General features: G+C 59.2%; 1 protein-coding gene across 3 annotated transcripts in view; it reads left to right on the forward strand.

Annotated features, from left to right (window-relative positions):
• KCTD15 (potassium channel tetramerization domain containing 15) overlaps positions 1–14,665 on the forward strand; it is a 16,986-nt gene extending 2,321 nt beyond the window's left edge. For 2 of the 3 annotated variants that reach the window (XM_040633713.1, XM_040633714.1), the window contains exons 3-7: positions 3,217–3,309; positions 3,943–4,118; positions 9,072–9,216; positions 11,673–11,978; positions 13,204–14,665. In XM_040633713.1, coding sequence (XP_040489647.1) covers positions 3,244–3,309; positions 3,943–4,118; positions 9,072–9,216; positions 11,673–11,978; positions 13,204–13,362 — 852 coding nt within the window. In that variant the 5' untranslated portion in view covers positions 3,217–3,243 and the 3' untranslated portion in view covers positions 13,363–14,665. Of the gene's footprint in view, positions 1–1,493; positions 1,623–3,216; positions 3,310–3,942; positions 4,119–9,071; positions 9,217–11,672; positions 11,979–13,203 lie in introns of those variants that run through there. The other variant, XM_008709205.2, reaches the window with a different exon arrangement.
• Positions 14,666–14,787: the final 122 nt, after the last annotated feature.

Genomic DNA, 14,787 nt, shown 5'->3' on the forward strand with positions numbered 1-14,787 from the left:
GGCGCGGGGGCACCCAGCACAAAGGCCTGGCGCGGGAGGGGGGGATTGCCCACGTGGGCTGGCCCTAGCCCCGGGTGGACCCTCCCCACGCGGGCGGGCGCGGAGCTTCCGGCCGCGCGGGGCGGGATGTGGGGGGGTGTTGCAGGTCCCGGCACTCGGGCCTCAGTGCAGGGCCGAGCGCCCTGCAGGGCCAGCGAGTTTCCGGGGTCAGAACCGGGCTCACGCAGCTGGGGCTTTGGGGCGCACAGGGCCCGGCTTGGCGCCCAAATCAGAAAAAGTCTCTAACGGGACAGATGTGCGTCCTCTGACGCCCACCCCCCGCGTCCGAGACGGGGCGGGAGGGGCGGGCGAGCTGGTAGTGGTCCCAGGTGCACGGGGTCGGGGGCCCAGCGCGCCGCACGGAGACGCGGTGGTCGCCTCCGGCTGGGGCTGCCCGCGGGTCCTCCCTGACCTGGACGCGCGCACGGGGCACACACTCGCAAACGCCCCTCTCCCGTAGCCCAAACGCCTTTCCGTCCTCCCGCGCCCCCCACCTCGACTGCAGAAAGATAAGCTTCAAGTTTTCACTCCGTGTCTCAAATGTGCATGAAGGAATTTAACTGCACGAGTGAATAACAGCATTAGTTTCAATTAATTTTTTTTAAATTCCGGCAACAATAAACTTTGAGAACAAAAGCGCTTTTACGTCCTTAATTAGGCGAGCTTCCCATCTGTGGTCTCTAAGTGTCTGCCTCTTGATTTAACTTTGTCCTCCGCCCCGCCCCCGCCGCACACCCCTCCCCGCCCTGCCAGGCACTTCGGGTTCCGTGGCCACCCCCGCCCCGCGGCGCCGCCGGCCTTGGCCCAGCCGGCTCTGGCCGCCCCGAAGTTCACACCGGCCGGCGGGCTCTGCGGCGGGGCTGGCGCGCACCAGGTGGCACGCTCGCCCCCCTCCGGGCCCACTCCCGCCACCCCCACCCCCAGGACCATTCTGCAGGCCCCTGGCACTCTAGCCCGCGGCTGGCGCCCAGGGCGCAGAGCTGAAGGGAGCTCGGGAGGCGCCTTCTGTTTACCTTTTATGGTTAAAATAACAGCTTAGCAAAGAAGCGACTTCACGAAGAAGCGATTTAGTGAAATCGTCTCAAGCTGCCGCAGCTCAGCCAGTTTAATGACCCCCAGAGAGCTGAACAACTGCGAGCACAATGGGACACAAAATCATTTTGTGTGTAAATGAGCGTGGCATTCTGCTCGCTTCCCTCTGCTCGGGCGGGCGGGGCTCGGCGGCGGCGGCGGCGGCGGCGGGCGGGCACGGGACCCGGGGCTCCCACCGCAGCTCCGAGAAGCAGGTCAGTACCTAGCCAGTTTTGAATCCCGCAGGCCCCGGAGCACACCACACCGCGGAGGCCCCTGCAACAGGCGGTTTGGGCGAGCCTCGGGACGGCCGCTGCGCGCTGGGGCTGGGTCGTGGGGTCGGGGGTTTGCTGGTGGTGTTGAAGGACTGAACTTGTGTCTTACTGCCACCCACTTTTGTGCTTCTGACCGCAGCAGTGGTGTCCGGGAAAGGTCGTTGTCCTGCACAGATGCGTTTGCCCGAGGCAGCCCTGGAGGTTCTGGTCGAGGCGTAAAGCCTGGGGCTTCCAATGGTGAGTTTCTGGTTTGCTGTGAACATCAGGTTGCGCTTGTGGTGGAAAAGAGGCTTGGATGACAATTGGACTGAAGAGCTTTTGTGATGGGTACTTGGTGTTAAATGTCACTTGAGTCGCGTTCCTGGTAGTTGGGAAAACATTGCGCAGTCCGCTTTGATAGAATTTCCATCGGAATTCCTTCCAGCACAGTTTATCCTCAGTGTGGCTTTCCTTCTGACTCCTCCCCCAGCAGAGCTTCCCAGGGCAGGATCACCCATCCTGAGATCTGTTTTGGTCTCAAAGAACTTCCTTGAGATAAGTGACCTGCTTGGCTTTTCTGAGCTGGCCAGAAGTCAGGAATGTCACAAGCAGCAGACCCTGAGTAAACCCCAGTGAGAGTATAAATTAAATATCACTGTCTAGTAGCAAACCCCCCCCCCCCAATCCCAGTTTCGTGTCAGGGAACTTTCTAGGACACGAGGGCAGAACAAATCCTGGGAGAGGAACCTTACTTCAATTGGCAGGACTGATGATGCTCATTGGACCTTGGTCCATGTTTTAAAATTGGAGGTTGAATTTCAAGACATAAGTCAAACCTGTAAGAGATAAGTCCAGGGTAGGCTTGCGGGAGCCAGCGTGTGTGGGGTGGGTGGCTGGGTGTGGGTGTTCACTGTGCCCCAGGAGACAGCCTCAAGTCCATGCAAGGGGCTGCCTAGACCTCCACCCCTCCTTCATGCAGTGTCCTAGGGTTCAGGTGGTCGTTGGCATAGAGGAAGGTTGCTGAGTGACTGGGGAGGACCAGGAGAGAGGGTCCATTTGCTGAGCTGCTGACTGTTCCCTTCTGGCCAGCTCTCTAATGCCTGGTGGGGGGGTGATTCCCGAGGGGATCTGGAATACATTAGGCACAGACAAGACCATACTGTGGGTCTGGGGACAAACTGCAGAGGTGCAGGCTAGGCAAACAAAGACAAGTTTCCTCTCTCAGGAGCCCTAGGGAGGAGGTGGCTTCCTGCATGACTTTGGCTCTTCCCCTGGCTTCTGCCAAACGAGGCTGCTCTGTGTCAGGCCATCCACATACTGCATCTTAACCACGGTGGAGACGGTTTTCAGAGAGGTCCCGGGCTCCCCAGCCCATGGAGGGTGGGGGATCCTCCCTGGGCTGTGGTCCACGGGGTTCTCTGCTGATGCAAGAGGAGACACGCTTGGTAACGCGGCTCTGAACCAAAATACCAGGAAAATCAGATTTGTTCTGAAACATTTTGGGGCAATAATGGTGAGCATATGCTTCAGCACTGTCATTAACCGAATTAGCAGACATGGGGCTGCCCAGAAAACACGTGTGTGAGAGTGTGTGTGTGTGCGCGCGCGCGTGCACACATGTGATTGTGTGTGTGCGCGCGTGCGTGATTGTGTGTGTGTGTGAGAGCTTTTACGGCTTTGGAACATGGGGACAGGGTAGTGGCGGGTGGAATCTAGAGAGGGCTGTGTGGTGTGGGGGTCCCAGAGAGCACAGGCGGAAAGGATGATTCCAGGCATCTTTGACTCTGGGTGACCGGGCACCCACGACTCCTGAGGAGTAAAAGCCCTGTGGTTTTGTCGGTGCTCCCCACAGATACTCTGGGCAGTGATGGAAGCCTAGATGCCTCACCGCAAGGAGCGGCCGAGCGGGTCCTCGCTTCACGCCCACGGCAGCGCCGGCACTGCGGTGAGAGCCAGCAGGGTGGGCTGGGGCAGCGGCCGGTGGCCCCCTCTTTGCCCTTTTCCCCAGCGCCTGCCTGGTCACCGGCCGCCCGTCCTCACAGCCACCACATTCAAGGGATGGCTGTTGACTGGCTGTACGATTATGTATTTTTTGAAACAAAAATGCTCTTAATTTGATGTGAAATTTACTACATGTATAAAACTCAACGCCTTAGGTGCTGAGGAAGTCACTAATTTAGAGGTGTCTCGTTACTGAGACAAACTTGCAAAAACCCCTGAATCCCAATTCACAAATTGGTGATTCGTTTGTCAGGGGATATTTCACATCTAACACATAAGCCCGCGACCTTTAATTAGAATTTTGCAGTTTGTTTTATGCCCCTGGAGGCTGACACCTTGAAAATTTTTTTTCTTGATTTCTTATTGCTAATAAGCATCTTTCTTTTTTCCCTCTGGTACTTTGAAGAAAATAATGCAAATACACTTAATTACAGTGGTGGCCATAATTTGTCAGCTGAATATGTGATCAGGCACAGGCAGAAGTGATCTGATTAGATCTGTGATCACATTGGCAATAAAGGGAGTGCACGGCTCTGTCGTGGAGAAACTCTTGTTCTCGCCTTGTCTCCATCTCCAGGAGGGAGGAAGCATGTCCCGGTTATCTCTTACCCGGTCGCCCGTGTCTCCCCTGGCTGCCCAGGGCATCCCGCTGCCAGCCCAGCTCACCAAGTCCAACGCGCCTGTGCACATCGACGTGGGAGGCCACATGTACACCAGCAGCCTGGCCACGCTCACCAAGTACCCCGACTCCAGGTAAGAGCCGAGCCCCACGTGGCACCAGGCGTGCCATGGCTCCTGGCAGCATCGGCCGCCTGCTGCCAGTGGGGTCTGTCTCCTCTGCCAGCCAACAGGCAGGCTCTCCAGGGCCCCCCTGCTCTCCCAGACCTGGAGCACTAGGGTTCCGGAGGCCAAGGCTGCGTCTCGAAAGATGCTTTTATACAAGGACTTGTGATCCTGTGTTGGTGGCATCAAAAGTGCCGGGTGGAGCTTCTGACCCACCGGCAGAAGCCCCTCATTCAGAGCCAGCCCCACCTGAAACTGGCCAGCAGCTGGCTGGGGAATCTCAGGCACCTTTGGGTTCCTCTGGACTGAGACTCAGGTCTGGCCTTTGCAGAGGATCATTTGTGAGCCACGCTGTGTACTCCTTGGGATGGTGTTGGAGAGAAGTACTGAATCCTATTTCCTACTCCAACCCTCGGTTAAGTACATAAGGGGAGGGAGGAGTGGGAGTTGCAATTTGCCATCGTTGTCTGTTTGAGCGGCCCCTGCTAGACCCTGAGGGGTAGCAGCAGGGTCCCTTGGGCGGGGCCGGGGGGTGACTAGCTAGGAATTCCAGGATGTTCAGACACATCCGGGGCTGTGGATAAACATGAGCCTCATACCCCCGTCCGCAGTCGAATTGTCTCTGACCAGGAGCCTCCCAGCAGGGCACCTTGCTGTCTGCCCAGCTCCCTGGAGCTCCTTGGGCCCATTTGTGGCAGGTGCTCGGCGCCACCGGCTCCCCAGCTCCTGCCACTTGGACATGACCCTCCCGGGGGCAGACCTGGTTTCCTGTTGGCATAGCAGCAGGGCTGACAGGAGCAGGAATGGGTCTCTGAACATCTCCTGGAGGTGACACAGCGTGCGGCTCGCAGAGCCCACGACTGCTTGCTTCTGGCACGGCGAGACAGCCACCATGGAGGGCTGAGCAGCAGGAGGGCCAAGGCTGCAGGGTATCGCCCTTGTTTTATACATTTAAAAAAAAAAGAGAGGAGTTAATTAATCCCCCAGACACTGAGGGATCATCTCTGGGAAGCTTTCTTGTCAGTCGGCCTTGTCGCCGGTGCGGTGGCTCAGCGCCGAGGCTTCCGAGTGCGTGGCACCTTGAGGAGGGCCGGGGTGGAGCCACCGCAGGGGCAGGAAGGCTCTCTCGAGGAGCCAGTGCTGGAGGTGGGTATAGCGTCCAGTGCGAAGCTGGGGAGTCCAGGGCACAGGTGGCAGTGGGGACTCCATTCCCTCAGCCCAACAGAGGCTAGGCCTGGGGCGCTTGTGAACCCGGGGCCTTGCGGGGACAGCAGCCACGAGGCCACACCAGCAGTGCCGGCCTGCGCGCTCGCTTGCGGAGCTCTGTCTAGGATGGGAGATGGATTCTGCTTATTTAATTTCAATTTTGCCTTCTGCGGCATTCCCGAGTTGTTTGAGATAGATCATCCCTTAATCGGCTGACGACGTTTGTGAGTGAAATTCATAAAACCCTTGCCCACAACCTCTCTGAAGAGTGTTTCTTGAAATCAGACACTTGCCTTTCTAGAGTAATCACAGCTCAGGCCTGCGGGGAATGGCTGCCTCATTCTCGTCTTCAGGCTGCTGCCTGGGATCAGCAAGGGCAGGGGCCAGCCCTCTCCGCACCCCTTCCCCACCCACGGTGCGGCTCCTCCTTGCCCGTCCTCCTGCTCTGCGCTCGGGCAGCCCCTCTCACTGGGGGGACGGAGGCCCCTGTGGCCCCGTGATCTGGCATGTGGGACCCTCGGCAGCAGGATGTGCCCAGAGGGGGTGGCGGTCTGCATTCTTTCCCCGGGGCCGGGGCTCTGAGATGAATCTGTCTTTCTTGCCTGGATGGCTTCTGGCTCAGGGGAGAGCTGCTCCCTGGGCCTGAAGCTTTGGCCTAGAGGCCAAGGGGTAGCGTGACCCGTAGGACAGTCAGGCAACAGTGGGTCAGGCCGGGCTTGGAAAGTGGGTTGGACAGCTGTGCTGGCAAGAGCCCCTCAGATCGCTCTCGTCCTTCTTTAAGTGAATCATTAAAATTAAAAAACGTTTTTTCACCAATCCTGGAAACCAATACCAATCCCTCACCCAGTGGCACTGATGTATGAGTCACCAAGAGAGGGAGAAGTAAGGGTGCTGAGATCACCCCAGGGGGGCCTGGATATCAGGCAAGTCCTGCCTGGCAGTGCCGTGAGACCAGGGGGCTGGTGCCCCATAGCCGCGGGTCCCTGAGCCCACAGGACTATGCCCTTGCTTCTGGTTCTTGGCTCCTCAGGGCTGTTGGCTCCGACAACAGGGAGCAGGTGCCGCCACTGGCTGGCCCAGAAGCCGCCATTAGCCCGCACCCAGAAAGAGCAGAGCACGGCGGCCCAGGGCTGCCGGACATCCATTAGCTGCTGCCGTCACAGTCCCAAGCTGGTGTCCGTGCTGGCTGTGGGAAGCAGCAAATTAAGCCAGGAGCTCCAGAACAAATAAAACCTTCCCCTGAAACATGCAGGAAATTGGAGCCAAAGCTTTAAAAAAAAGACGACCTCTGTCAGCTGGGGTCAGAACTGGCCAGATTATTCAATGAAGGACTTCCGAACCCTGCAACCTCTGTCAGAGGGTGACCCAGGGAAGGAGCTGGCTCTCAAGACCCTGCTGGTGGAGGGGGGTCCTTTTGTGGCAATTGTCCTACGCTGTCCTCAACCTACTCACATCCTTGGTAGCCTCAGACCCCGAGAGCATGAAAAGCCTTTGTTCTTCGAAGGGACACTGATGGTAATAGCTAGAAACAGTCTTAAAATAAGGCCGATTGAGAACCTTCTAGCCTTGGACTAATAAGACAGCCTAGAGCCTAGCCAGCCCTGGAATGTGGGGGCCCTAGACCAATGGGATGGTGTGGAACCCAGCCCTGGCATCAGAGAGACTGGCAACATAGCCAGTCCTAGAACATTGCTGCAGAGTGTTTGAGCTCAACCAGGAAGGGTGGAGAAAGTTCCACAGGGAGGCTGAGGCTTTGGTCTAGCCGGCTTGCTTGTGGATATGGTTCTTCCTTCTTCCTACCAGTGCCATGTGTGGGCCCTCTGCTGTCTGGCGAGGACAGCTCATGGGACCAGGCAGCCTTGCTCAGTCCCGTCTGCCTCTGGGGTCCTGGATGGCCCTCGTTCTGACATCTGAATGTCCAAGCTCCACTGAGGCTAGGCCTTGGGGTCTTTGGCAGCTGGACTAGACCTTGGAACCCACAAGGCCTCCCAGCAGCGGCTGTGGTCCCCAGGCCTGGGAAGTTGAGAGGGCTCAGTGGCCTTCGGAGTCCTGAGATGAGTCGTATCCGGGTGACTGCAGTACTGGTTCCACAGGCCCGGGCCTCTCCACACCTCATCCTAGGCTCTGGGCTGCTCACGCCTATCCATGAGGCAGCCTTGCCCTCTACACGGCCCTGCTGGGACCGGGGCTCGGCCATGTGCGCAGAGTGAGAAGAGGTGAGTGCATGGCTACTGCACACCTGGGCAGGCCCTCACGGCCAGTGCCTTGAGTGTGCCAGGCCAGCAGAGTGGAGGACAGTGCAAACGGGAGGCCCTGAGAGACGCTTTGGGGATTCTCACCCCTCAGCTTCTGCCCAGCTCGTGTGCCCTGGCTCACAATGGCAAGGCAGGGCAGGGCCTTAGGAGCGGGGATCTGGGGCGCACAGAGGACTGGGCTGTTGGTGGAGAGGGGAGCCTCCCTGGAGGGTCCTCGCTGGCACAGGTGGTGAGTCGGGAGCCTTGGGCACCAGCTGTCCCAGGCCGGGGCCACCGCTCTCCCGGGCTGTGCACACATGCTGTCACTGTGGCAGGGTTTTGCTGGTAGGTGCCGTGCCTGCTGAAGGGATTCTGGAGGTCCCCTGAGGGGACCCTGCCAAACTCCCACCTGTTCCTGAGTCCAACTCTTGGCTGTCCCCAGCCCTCTTTGGGGCTCCTAACTGTCCACAGCCAGGCCTGGGGTCAGCAGGAAACTTAGCCAAATAGGGCCGGCTGCCCTGGGCATTAGAGAGGCCCCAGCCCTCCTCCCTGGAGTGGACGGGGACAGGCAGGGGCTCCCTGCAAGCTTCCCGAAAGTCCTGTGTTGCCGTGAGACGGGCGACCTGTCTCCTGCCAGGGTGCACACCTGTTTCTGTGTGTGTGCACACCTGTTTGTGTGTGCACACCTGTTTCTGTGTGTGCACGCACAGGCGTATGGGTACATACCGAGTGCGTGTATGTGCATAGACCGAGGTGTGTGTGTACATGTTTACACCGCAGCTCGTGTGCAAGCACACTGTTGAGCGTGTGAGCGTGTGCTGCCCGCCTGCCTGCCTCTCTTCCTCCCCTTGGGCCCCCCGAGTGGCTGTGTGTGGTTTGTCTAATCTGTCGAGCATACAGAGTGGTGTCTCCGGGTGGTTCATGTTGGCTGGAATGGCCTCTGCCTGGGTGTGTCTCGGTCTGCCTGTGATTCGTGTGTTGCAAGGGAGGGGACCATGTGATCCTGGGCCTGTCGCCCAAGTGCATCCCATTCACGTGGGGCGGGTGAGGTGGGTGTGACCCAAGACAGCCTTGCCCGGTCTACATGTGTTCACTGGGCGTGGGGCCGTGGGCTGGGGTATCTGATGGCTGGTAGGAGTTTTCGGGGTGGGTCTGCCTGGCAAGGGTTCGTGTGCGTGAGGCAAGGAAGCTGCTCTGTCTGGGTCTCGCTCTAGTTTTCCAGGCCTGGAACGTGTCGGTGGGCGGGTGCGAGCCGCCAGGTGTGTCTCTCTCTGGCTGGGACTTGTGAGTGTCGGCCGGGTACGGAGCACGTGCTGGTGGCCTGTCTGGCTGTGTCCTGACGGCCCACGGTGTGTGCAGACGTCTGTGGTGCCTGGCACAGTCCCAGGGTGACGCACGTCAGGCCCCTTGCCCCTGCAGGGGGAAGGGGGCAGGCCCGGAGGCCTGGCCTTGCGTCAAATACCCCACTCTCCCTCTTTCCCAGAATAAGCCGCCTCTTCAATGGCACCGAGCCCATCGTCCTGGACAGTCTGAAGCAACATTACTTCATCGACCGGGATGGGGAGATTTTCCGCTATGTCCTGAGCTTCCTGCGGACGTCCAAACTGCTGCTCCCGGATGACTTCAAGGTAAGTCTGCAGCCGGCAGCTCCCCTGCGCTGTGTGTGCGGTGGCGTTACACAGGGGACGCTGTGACTTAATAAATGGACCCATGGTCGTCATGGCAACCATAAAAAGTTAACCGATGAAGCCGAGGGCTAAATCAGTTTTTCTAAACTAATTTTGTTTTCTCACATTTTTAGCTTATTTATCAGGGTGTAACAACAATCAAGCGGCGGCACTTACCCCGTTTCGTTTGCCGCGTTGAAGGACAGTCGTGTGCCATAGTTATGGGAGTTAGAGCTTCCTACGTGTTCCTTGTTGGCAGCTTGCAGGGAAACCCTGATCCAAAGCAAAGACCTTTTAAACAAAAGGTTACCCCCAGGTCCCGGGGCGAGCCTGTCCAGGGCAGCCGACCTGGTTCCAAGAGGCCTGCCTCCGTGCTGGGCCCCTCCGCGGCACCGGGGATCCCCGAGGAAGGAAGCTCAGGCCTGGCTCGAGCCAGCAGATGTCCTTCCTTCCTTCCTGCACCCAGAGGCCCAGGGGCCCTGGGGCTGTTTTGTCCTCCATGCAACTGATACTGTATGCCAACAACGAAAGACAGGCCAGAGACAGTGAAACGTGGGCAGACGTGGGTCCTGTCCCCTTAGCGCTTACAATCTAGTGAGAAACCTAGTGTTGTACAACAACATGCATGGATTCCCTGGGGGGACAAATGTTCCTTAGAAGTAGAGAGTGTGGTGAAGGGGAACCATGGAGAACCCAGCCCCAGGGGGTTTGGAGGGAAGGATGCTTCTCCGGGTGAGGGAGGAAGAGGGGCAGACAAGTGTGAGCACCTTGATGAGGGGGCAGGGTGGCAAGAAGCTTGAACCCTTCCAGAACCAGAGAGAAGGTGTCAGCCTGAGGCTGTATGAAGGGGGAGGGGAAAGGAAGCTGCCGTTTGAGGTGGGACCTTGGTGGGGGCCTCAGCATTTGGCATTTTACCCAGAATGCAATGGAAGGGTTGTGAGCAGGGAATGACCATCAGGTTTGCCAGTCAGAAGGACAGCCCTGGCTGCTGTGTGGGGAAGGGTGCAGTAAGGGTTGGGGGGGGGGAGCAGGAGGCCGAGGGAGGTTTCCTGAAGGCCTTGGTCCAGGTGGGAGGCAGCAAAGATAGAGCAAAGTGGCAGATTAGATTTCTGTTTAGGAACTGGCCACAGAAGGCTGTAGTGTGGATCGGTGGGGGCTATGGGGAGCCTTGAGGCTGCCTCCTGGCCTTTGGCTTGGGTCCTGAGTGGATGCATGGAGGCCCAGGGGTGGAACAGGCTAGAGGGAGCGTTGCACCTCACTCCTGCATGGAATTGGCGGGGGGGGGGCATTGGGCGGAGATGTTCTGCACTATAAGGAAAAATGTGTGCAGATATCATTTAAAACCTCGGGAGTGGATGAGAGCAGATGCCCAGGATGGAGCCCTGAGGAACCCCAGTGGAGGGACAGGATGGGTCCCTGATAGACGGCAGGCCCGGATAGGAGCTAGAACTTGGGCTTCCCTCCGAGTGGTTCCAGAGGCTGGTGCCAGCAGGTGGAAGACACTGAGGGCCTGTGGGGTGGGCCCTGCTTTGGGGGTTGGGTCTCCTTGCTTCTTCGCCAGGGATCCTCAGGCTCACCAGCCACCCTTGAGCTCAGCCCCAATGAGTGGCCCAAGTCCTGGGTCCTAAGCTACTCAGGGCCAGGGCAAATATGGGTGTGCATGTGTTTGGGGGACAGTTGGTGTAAGCATCCCAGCCTGGGAGTGGGCTGCCTGGAGGTGGGCTTCCCACTCCCAGACACCTCCTCAGCCTGCCTGCTAGGGCAGGATGGGCCTGGCACTTGGCAGATTTTGTCGTCCCTTAGACCCCAGCCCCTTCTCTGAGCTGGGTGTTTATGTCCACTTTATAGACAGGGAAACTGAGGCTCTGAGAAGGTCAGTTATTGACCATCAGAGGCCTCAGGGCTGGTAGATAGCATGCCAAAAAATCCCACCCAGGCAGGTCTGCTTTGCCTCCCTGCTGGGCTTTGAGCTCCCCACCCCCACCCCCCGCCAGCCCCAGGCCCTGCAATGAGGATGCTGCTGCCCTGTGCCTGGCCCAGCCTCTCCTCTCTGGGATTCTAAGAAGGCAGCAGGTCCCCAGGCATAGGCACAGCCCTCAGGCTCCACTAGTCCAACCCCCTAGGTCTTTCCAGAGGCCCCTCTCTGCTCCAGGGACTTGAGGCCCATTGGAAGAGCACAAGGTTATCTGGCAAAGGTGCGCGCCAGCTGCTGTTTGGGTTAAGGCTAGACTCCCAGGCTTGTACACATTCACCTGAGCCTCATTCTCCCCATCTGTACAGTGGGTACAACCATCCCAGTCCACACTGAGCCGTGGGGGTCGCAGCTCTACGGAATTGCATGGGGCAGGGCACGTGGGGGGCCGGAGTCGGAAAGAGCTGCCCGCACCTGCAGCCATCCGGTCTGCGCATGCCCACAGGACTTCAGCCTGCTGTACGAGGAGGCGCGGTACTACCAGCTGCAGCCCATGGTGCGGGAGCTGGAGCGCTGGCAGCAGGAGCAGGAGCAGCGCCGCCGCAGCCGTGCCTGTGACTGCCTGGTGGTGCGGGTCACGCCGGACTTGGGTGAGCGGATTGCGCTCAGTGGCGAGAAGGCCCTCATCGAGGAGGTCTTCCCCGAGACCGGGGACGTCATGTGCAACTCTGTCAACGCCGGCTGGAACCAGGACCCCACGCACGTCATCCGCTTCCCGCTCAACGGCTACTGCCGGCTCAACTCCGTGCAGGTGAGGGTTGCGCCCACCCCGCCCGCCTCACCCCTGGCTCCCCCTGGCCCTCCGGCAGCGGGGCTAGGTGGAGGGAGGCGCGGTCCCTGAAACGGTGAAGCCCTCCCGTGCCATCTTACAGAAAAGGCAACAATGTGTCGATGCATAATTTATGTCCCGCTCATAATTAAATGATGGCGCCTGGGGGATGGACTTAAAAAAATTGATCTGTGCTTTTTTTTTTTTTTTTCCAAAAGGATGTTCTATAAAAATGGCCCAGAGTATTTTCAACAAAGTGTGCTTCATTTGACACCCAGAGTCTGCCTTTCGATTCAAATTAAACCCAGGCCATAGGAGGGGGCAGGTCAGAGGCTGAGCGAAGGTGGCCTGGAGCCCCCTTGTTCACCCTGCTGACCCACGGCCACAGGCACACAGACGGCTGCCCAGAGCCGTTCTGAGCTGGCCTTCCTCAGATGGGTCTCAGAGTTGGGGAGCCCCAGATGGATGGGGCCTGTTCTGCACCAGCTCTTCCAGACCCAAGAGCAGATTCCTATTTCAGACTTAGGGCAGAGTGGCCATTGTGGGGGGAGAGTGCTCCCCCCCTCCCCCATGCACACATTCCACAGGCTGTCAGTCAGAACTTGCTACTCGTTTGACACAGGTGTCAGACACAGTGATGGGACCCGCCCCCTCACAGAGGCACCAACCCACGTGGACATGGAGGCCTGTAGAGACTCAGACACCAAGAGGGCTCCTCCTCCTCCCCACCCCGAGTTCCCTTGAGCTGATGAGCCCCCAGGCCTCAAACCATCTGGGACTCACAGCTCAGGGAAGCAGGTGGCTGCCCAGAGGCCAGGGGCAGGGTCTGTATTATTGAGTCAGGCCTCAGTGAGGTGGGGGAGGGGGGCTGGGACCACATGTCTGGAGGGAGAGGGACAGGTTACACCGTGGAGAAGAGAGAAGGGGCCCAAAGTCTCTTTCTGCCTCTGGATCAAGGCTGTGGACCCCTGAGAGGAGCAGGGTGGGGTTGCCTTTCCCAGGTTTGGTCACTCGAGGGGACCCGGGGTCTGGCTGCTCCCATCCCTCCTGCGGTTACTCAAATAGTGGTTCTGCAGGGCGGTCTCTCTCGTGAGATCTTAACAGGAGAAGGTAGCTTGCCCTGGCTAATGCCCACCTGCCCGCAAGGCCAAGCCGGGCAAACTCTTCTGCAGCGGGGCATTGCTGACCCTTCTTTCTTCCGCGGCAGGTTCTGGAGAGGCTGTTCCAGAGGGGTTTCAGTGTGGCTGCGTCCTGTGGGGGTGGCGTGGACTCCTCCCAGTTCAGCGAGTACGTGCTCTGCCGCGAGGAGCGGCGACCGCAGCCCACGCCCACTGCGGTCCGGATAAAGCAGGAGCCCCTGGACTAGGCCCTGCCTCAGTGCCCACCTGAGGCCATCTGGCCCTGGGGACCCCCCAGGGACCTGGAAACAGTGCTGGGAAGTTCTGCCTCTGCCCGCTTAGCAGTGGGCATGAGACTGAGGGTGGGGCTGGAGGGTCCAAAGCCAGCCCAGGGAGCCCCAGGTATCATGGCAACAGAACGTGGGGTGCCGGAGGCACGCCCACCGAAGGACTGTTGATGTGACCCAAAGATGCTGCGGTTGGAACAGTTCTCTGGGCACTTCGGCTCCCCAGCCCGGCGCGGCCTTCTCCGAGGCGGGGTCAGCAGGGGCCAGCGGGCCCACGCCCGAGGAGCCGTCCATCCTTCTCCACGCGTGGCAGACTCCGCTGGGTCTCCTTGCTTCACAGATGGCTTATTTTTCTACAGTATTTAAGATGGAAGGAACTAACCGCACAAGCCAGAGAGGCCGACAAGGACAAACGCTTCTTCATCTGGTGCTCAGTTCGTCGCTGGACGGGCAGCGCGCCCCCGCGGCAGAGGAGCTCCTGGGCGCTGGGGCCCGGGTGCCCGCAGAGTGGGGCTCGGAGACTTCTGGTCCCTGCTCCAGAGACAGACGCAAGAATGGCAATGCCATAGGAACTGAAGCAGGGCCCCCAGGAGGGCAGGGCTGCCGGGAGGGGGGCTGTGTGGGTGTGGGGGATGGATGGCTCTGGAACCATCTGAGACCCTCCCCTTTGCTGCCACCCAGGGTGCAGGCCACACTTGGCGAGTCGCCCGACCTACTAATGCCCCGGGGGCTTCCAGTCCTGTCTGAGCGTCCTCACACCTGGGCTTCTGCATAAGTCTCTCCCCATCCAGACCAGCCACGGGGCCCCACCGCATCCTTACCTCAGGAATGGGCCCCATGGTGAAGGGGCCCATGTGTCAGCAGCATCCTCTGGGTCCCCAGCTCAGGAAGCCGTCCCCAGCTCCGATTTTCCCACACAAATATGCACACTGAATTTGAATTAAACTGTTAACACTAGCCTGCCGATGAGACTGGGACCCAAGGCGTACCTGGGGCTCCGGATTCCAACAAGGACCGGCCCGAGGAGTCCTCCCAGACGACAGGCACAGAGATGGACACCCCCGGCCCTGTCCCCCTTCCGTGCGCACTGGCTCCACCCGGGTGGGGAAGTCTCGGAGCGGCGCCCCAGCCGACCCCGCGCTGTGTACGATGCCTGTAGACTTGTATATGACTCCTTTAATATTGTAAAGATGCTGATGTATAATTGGGTGTTTGTGTAAACACATTACGTTCCTACTTCATGCCATAAATGATGCTCTAAAGCGAACGACTCAGGCTCCGTCCTGTGCAGAAGCGGCAGCCGGATCCCTCCTGCCATGCGGTGCGGCGTGGTTTGGGGACGGGGTTCCCCGCCATCCGGGAGAACCAGCGGACCCCCCCCCCCCC

Source organism: Ursus maritimus, unplaced genomic scaffold (assembly GCF_017311325.1).
Source record: "Ursus maritimus isolate PB19 unplaced genomic scaffold, ASM1731132v1 scaffold_19, whole genome shotgun sequence".
Classification (NCBI taxonomy): domain Eukaryota; kingdom Metazoa; phylum Chordata; class Mammalia; order Carnivora; family Ursidae; genus Ursus; species Ursus maritimus.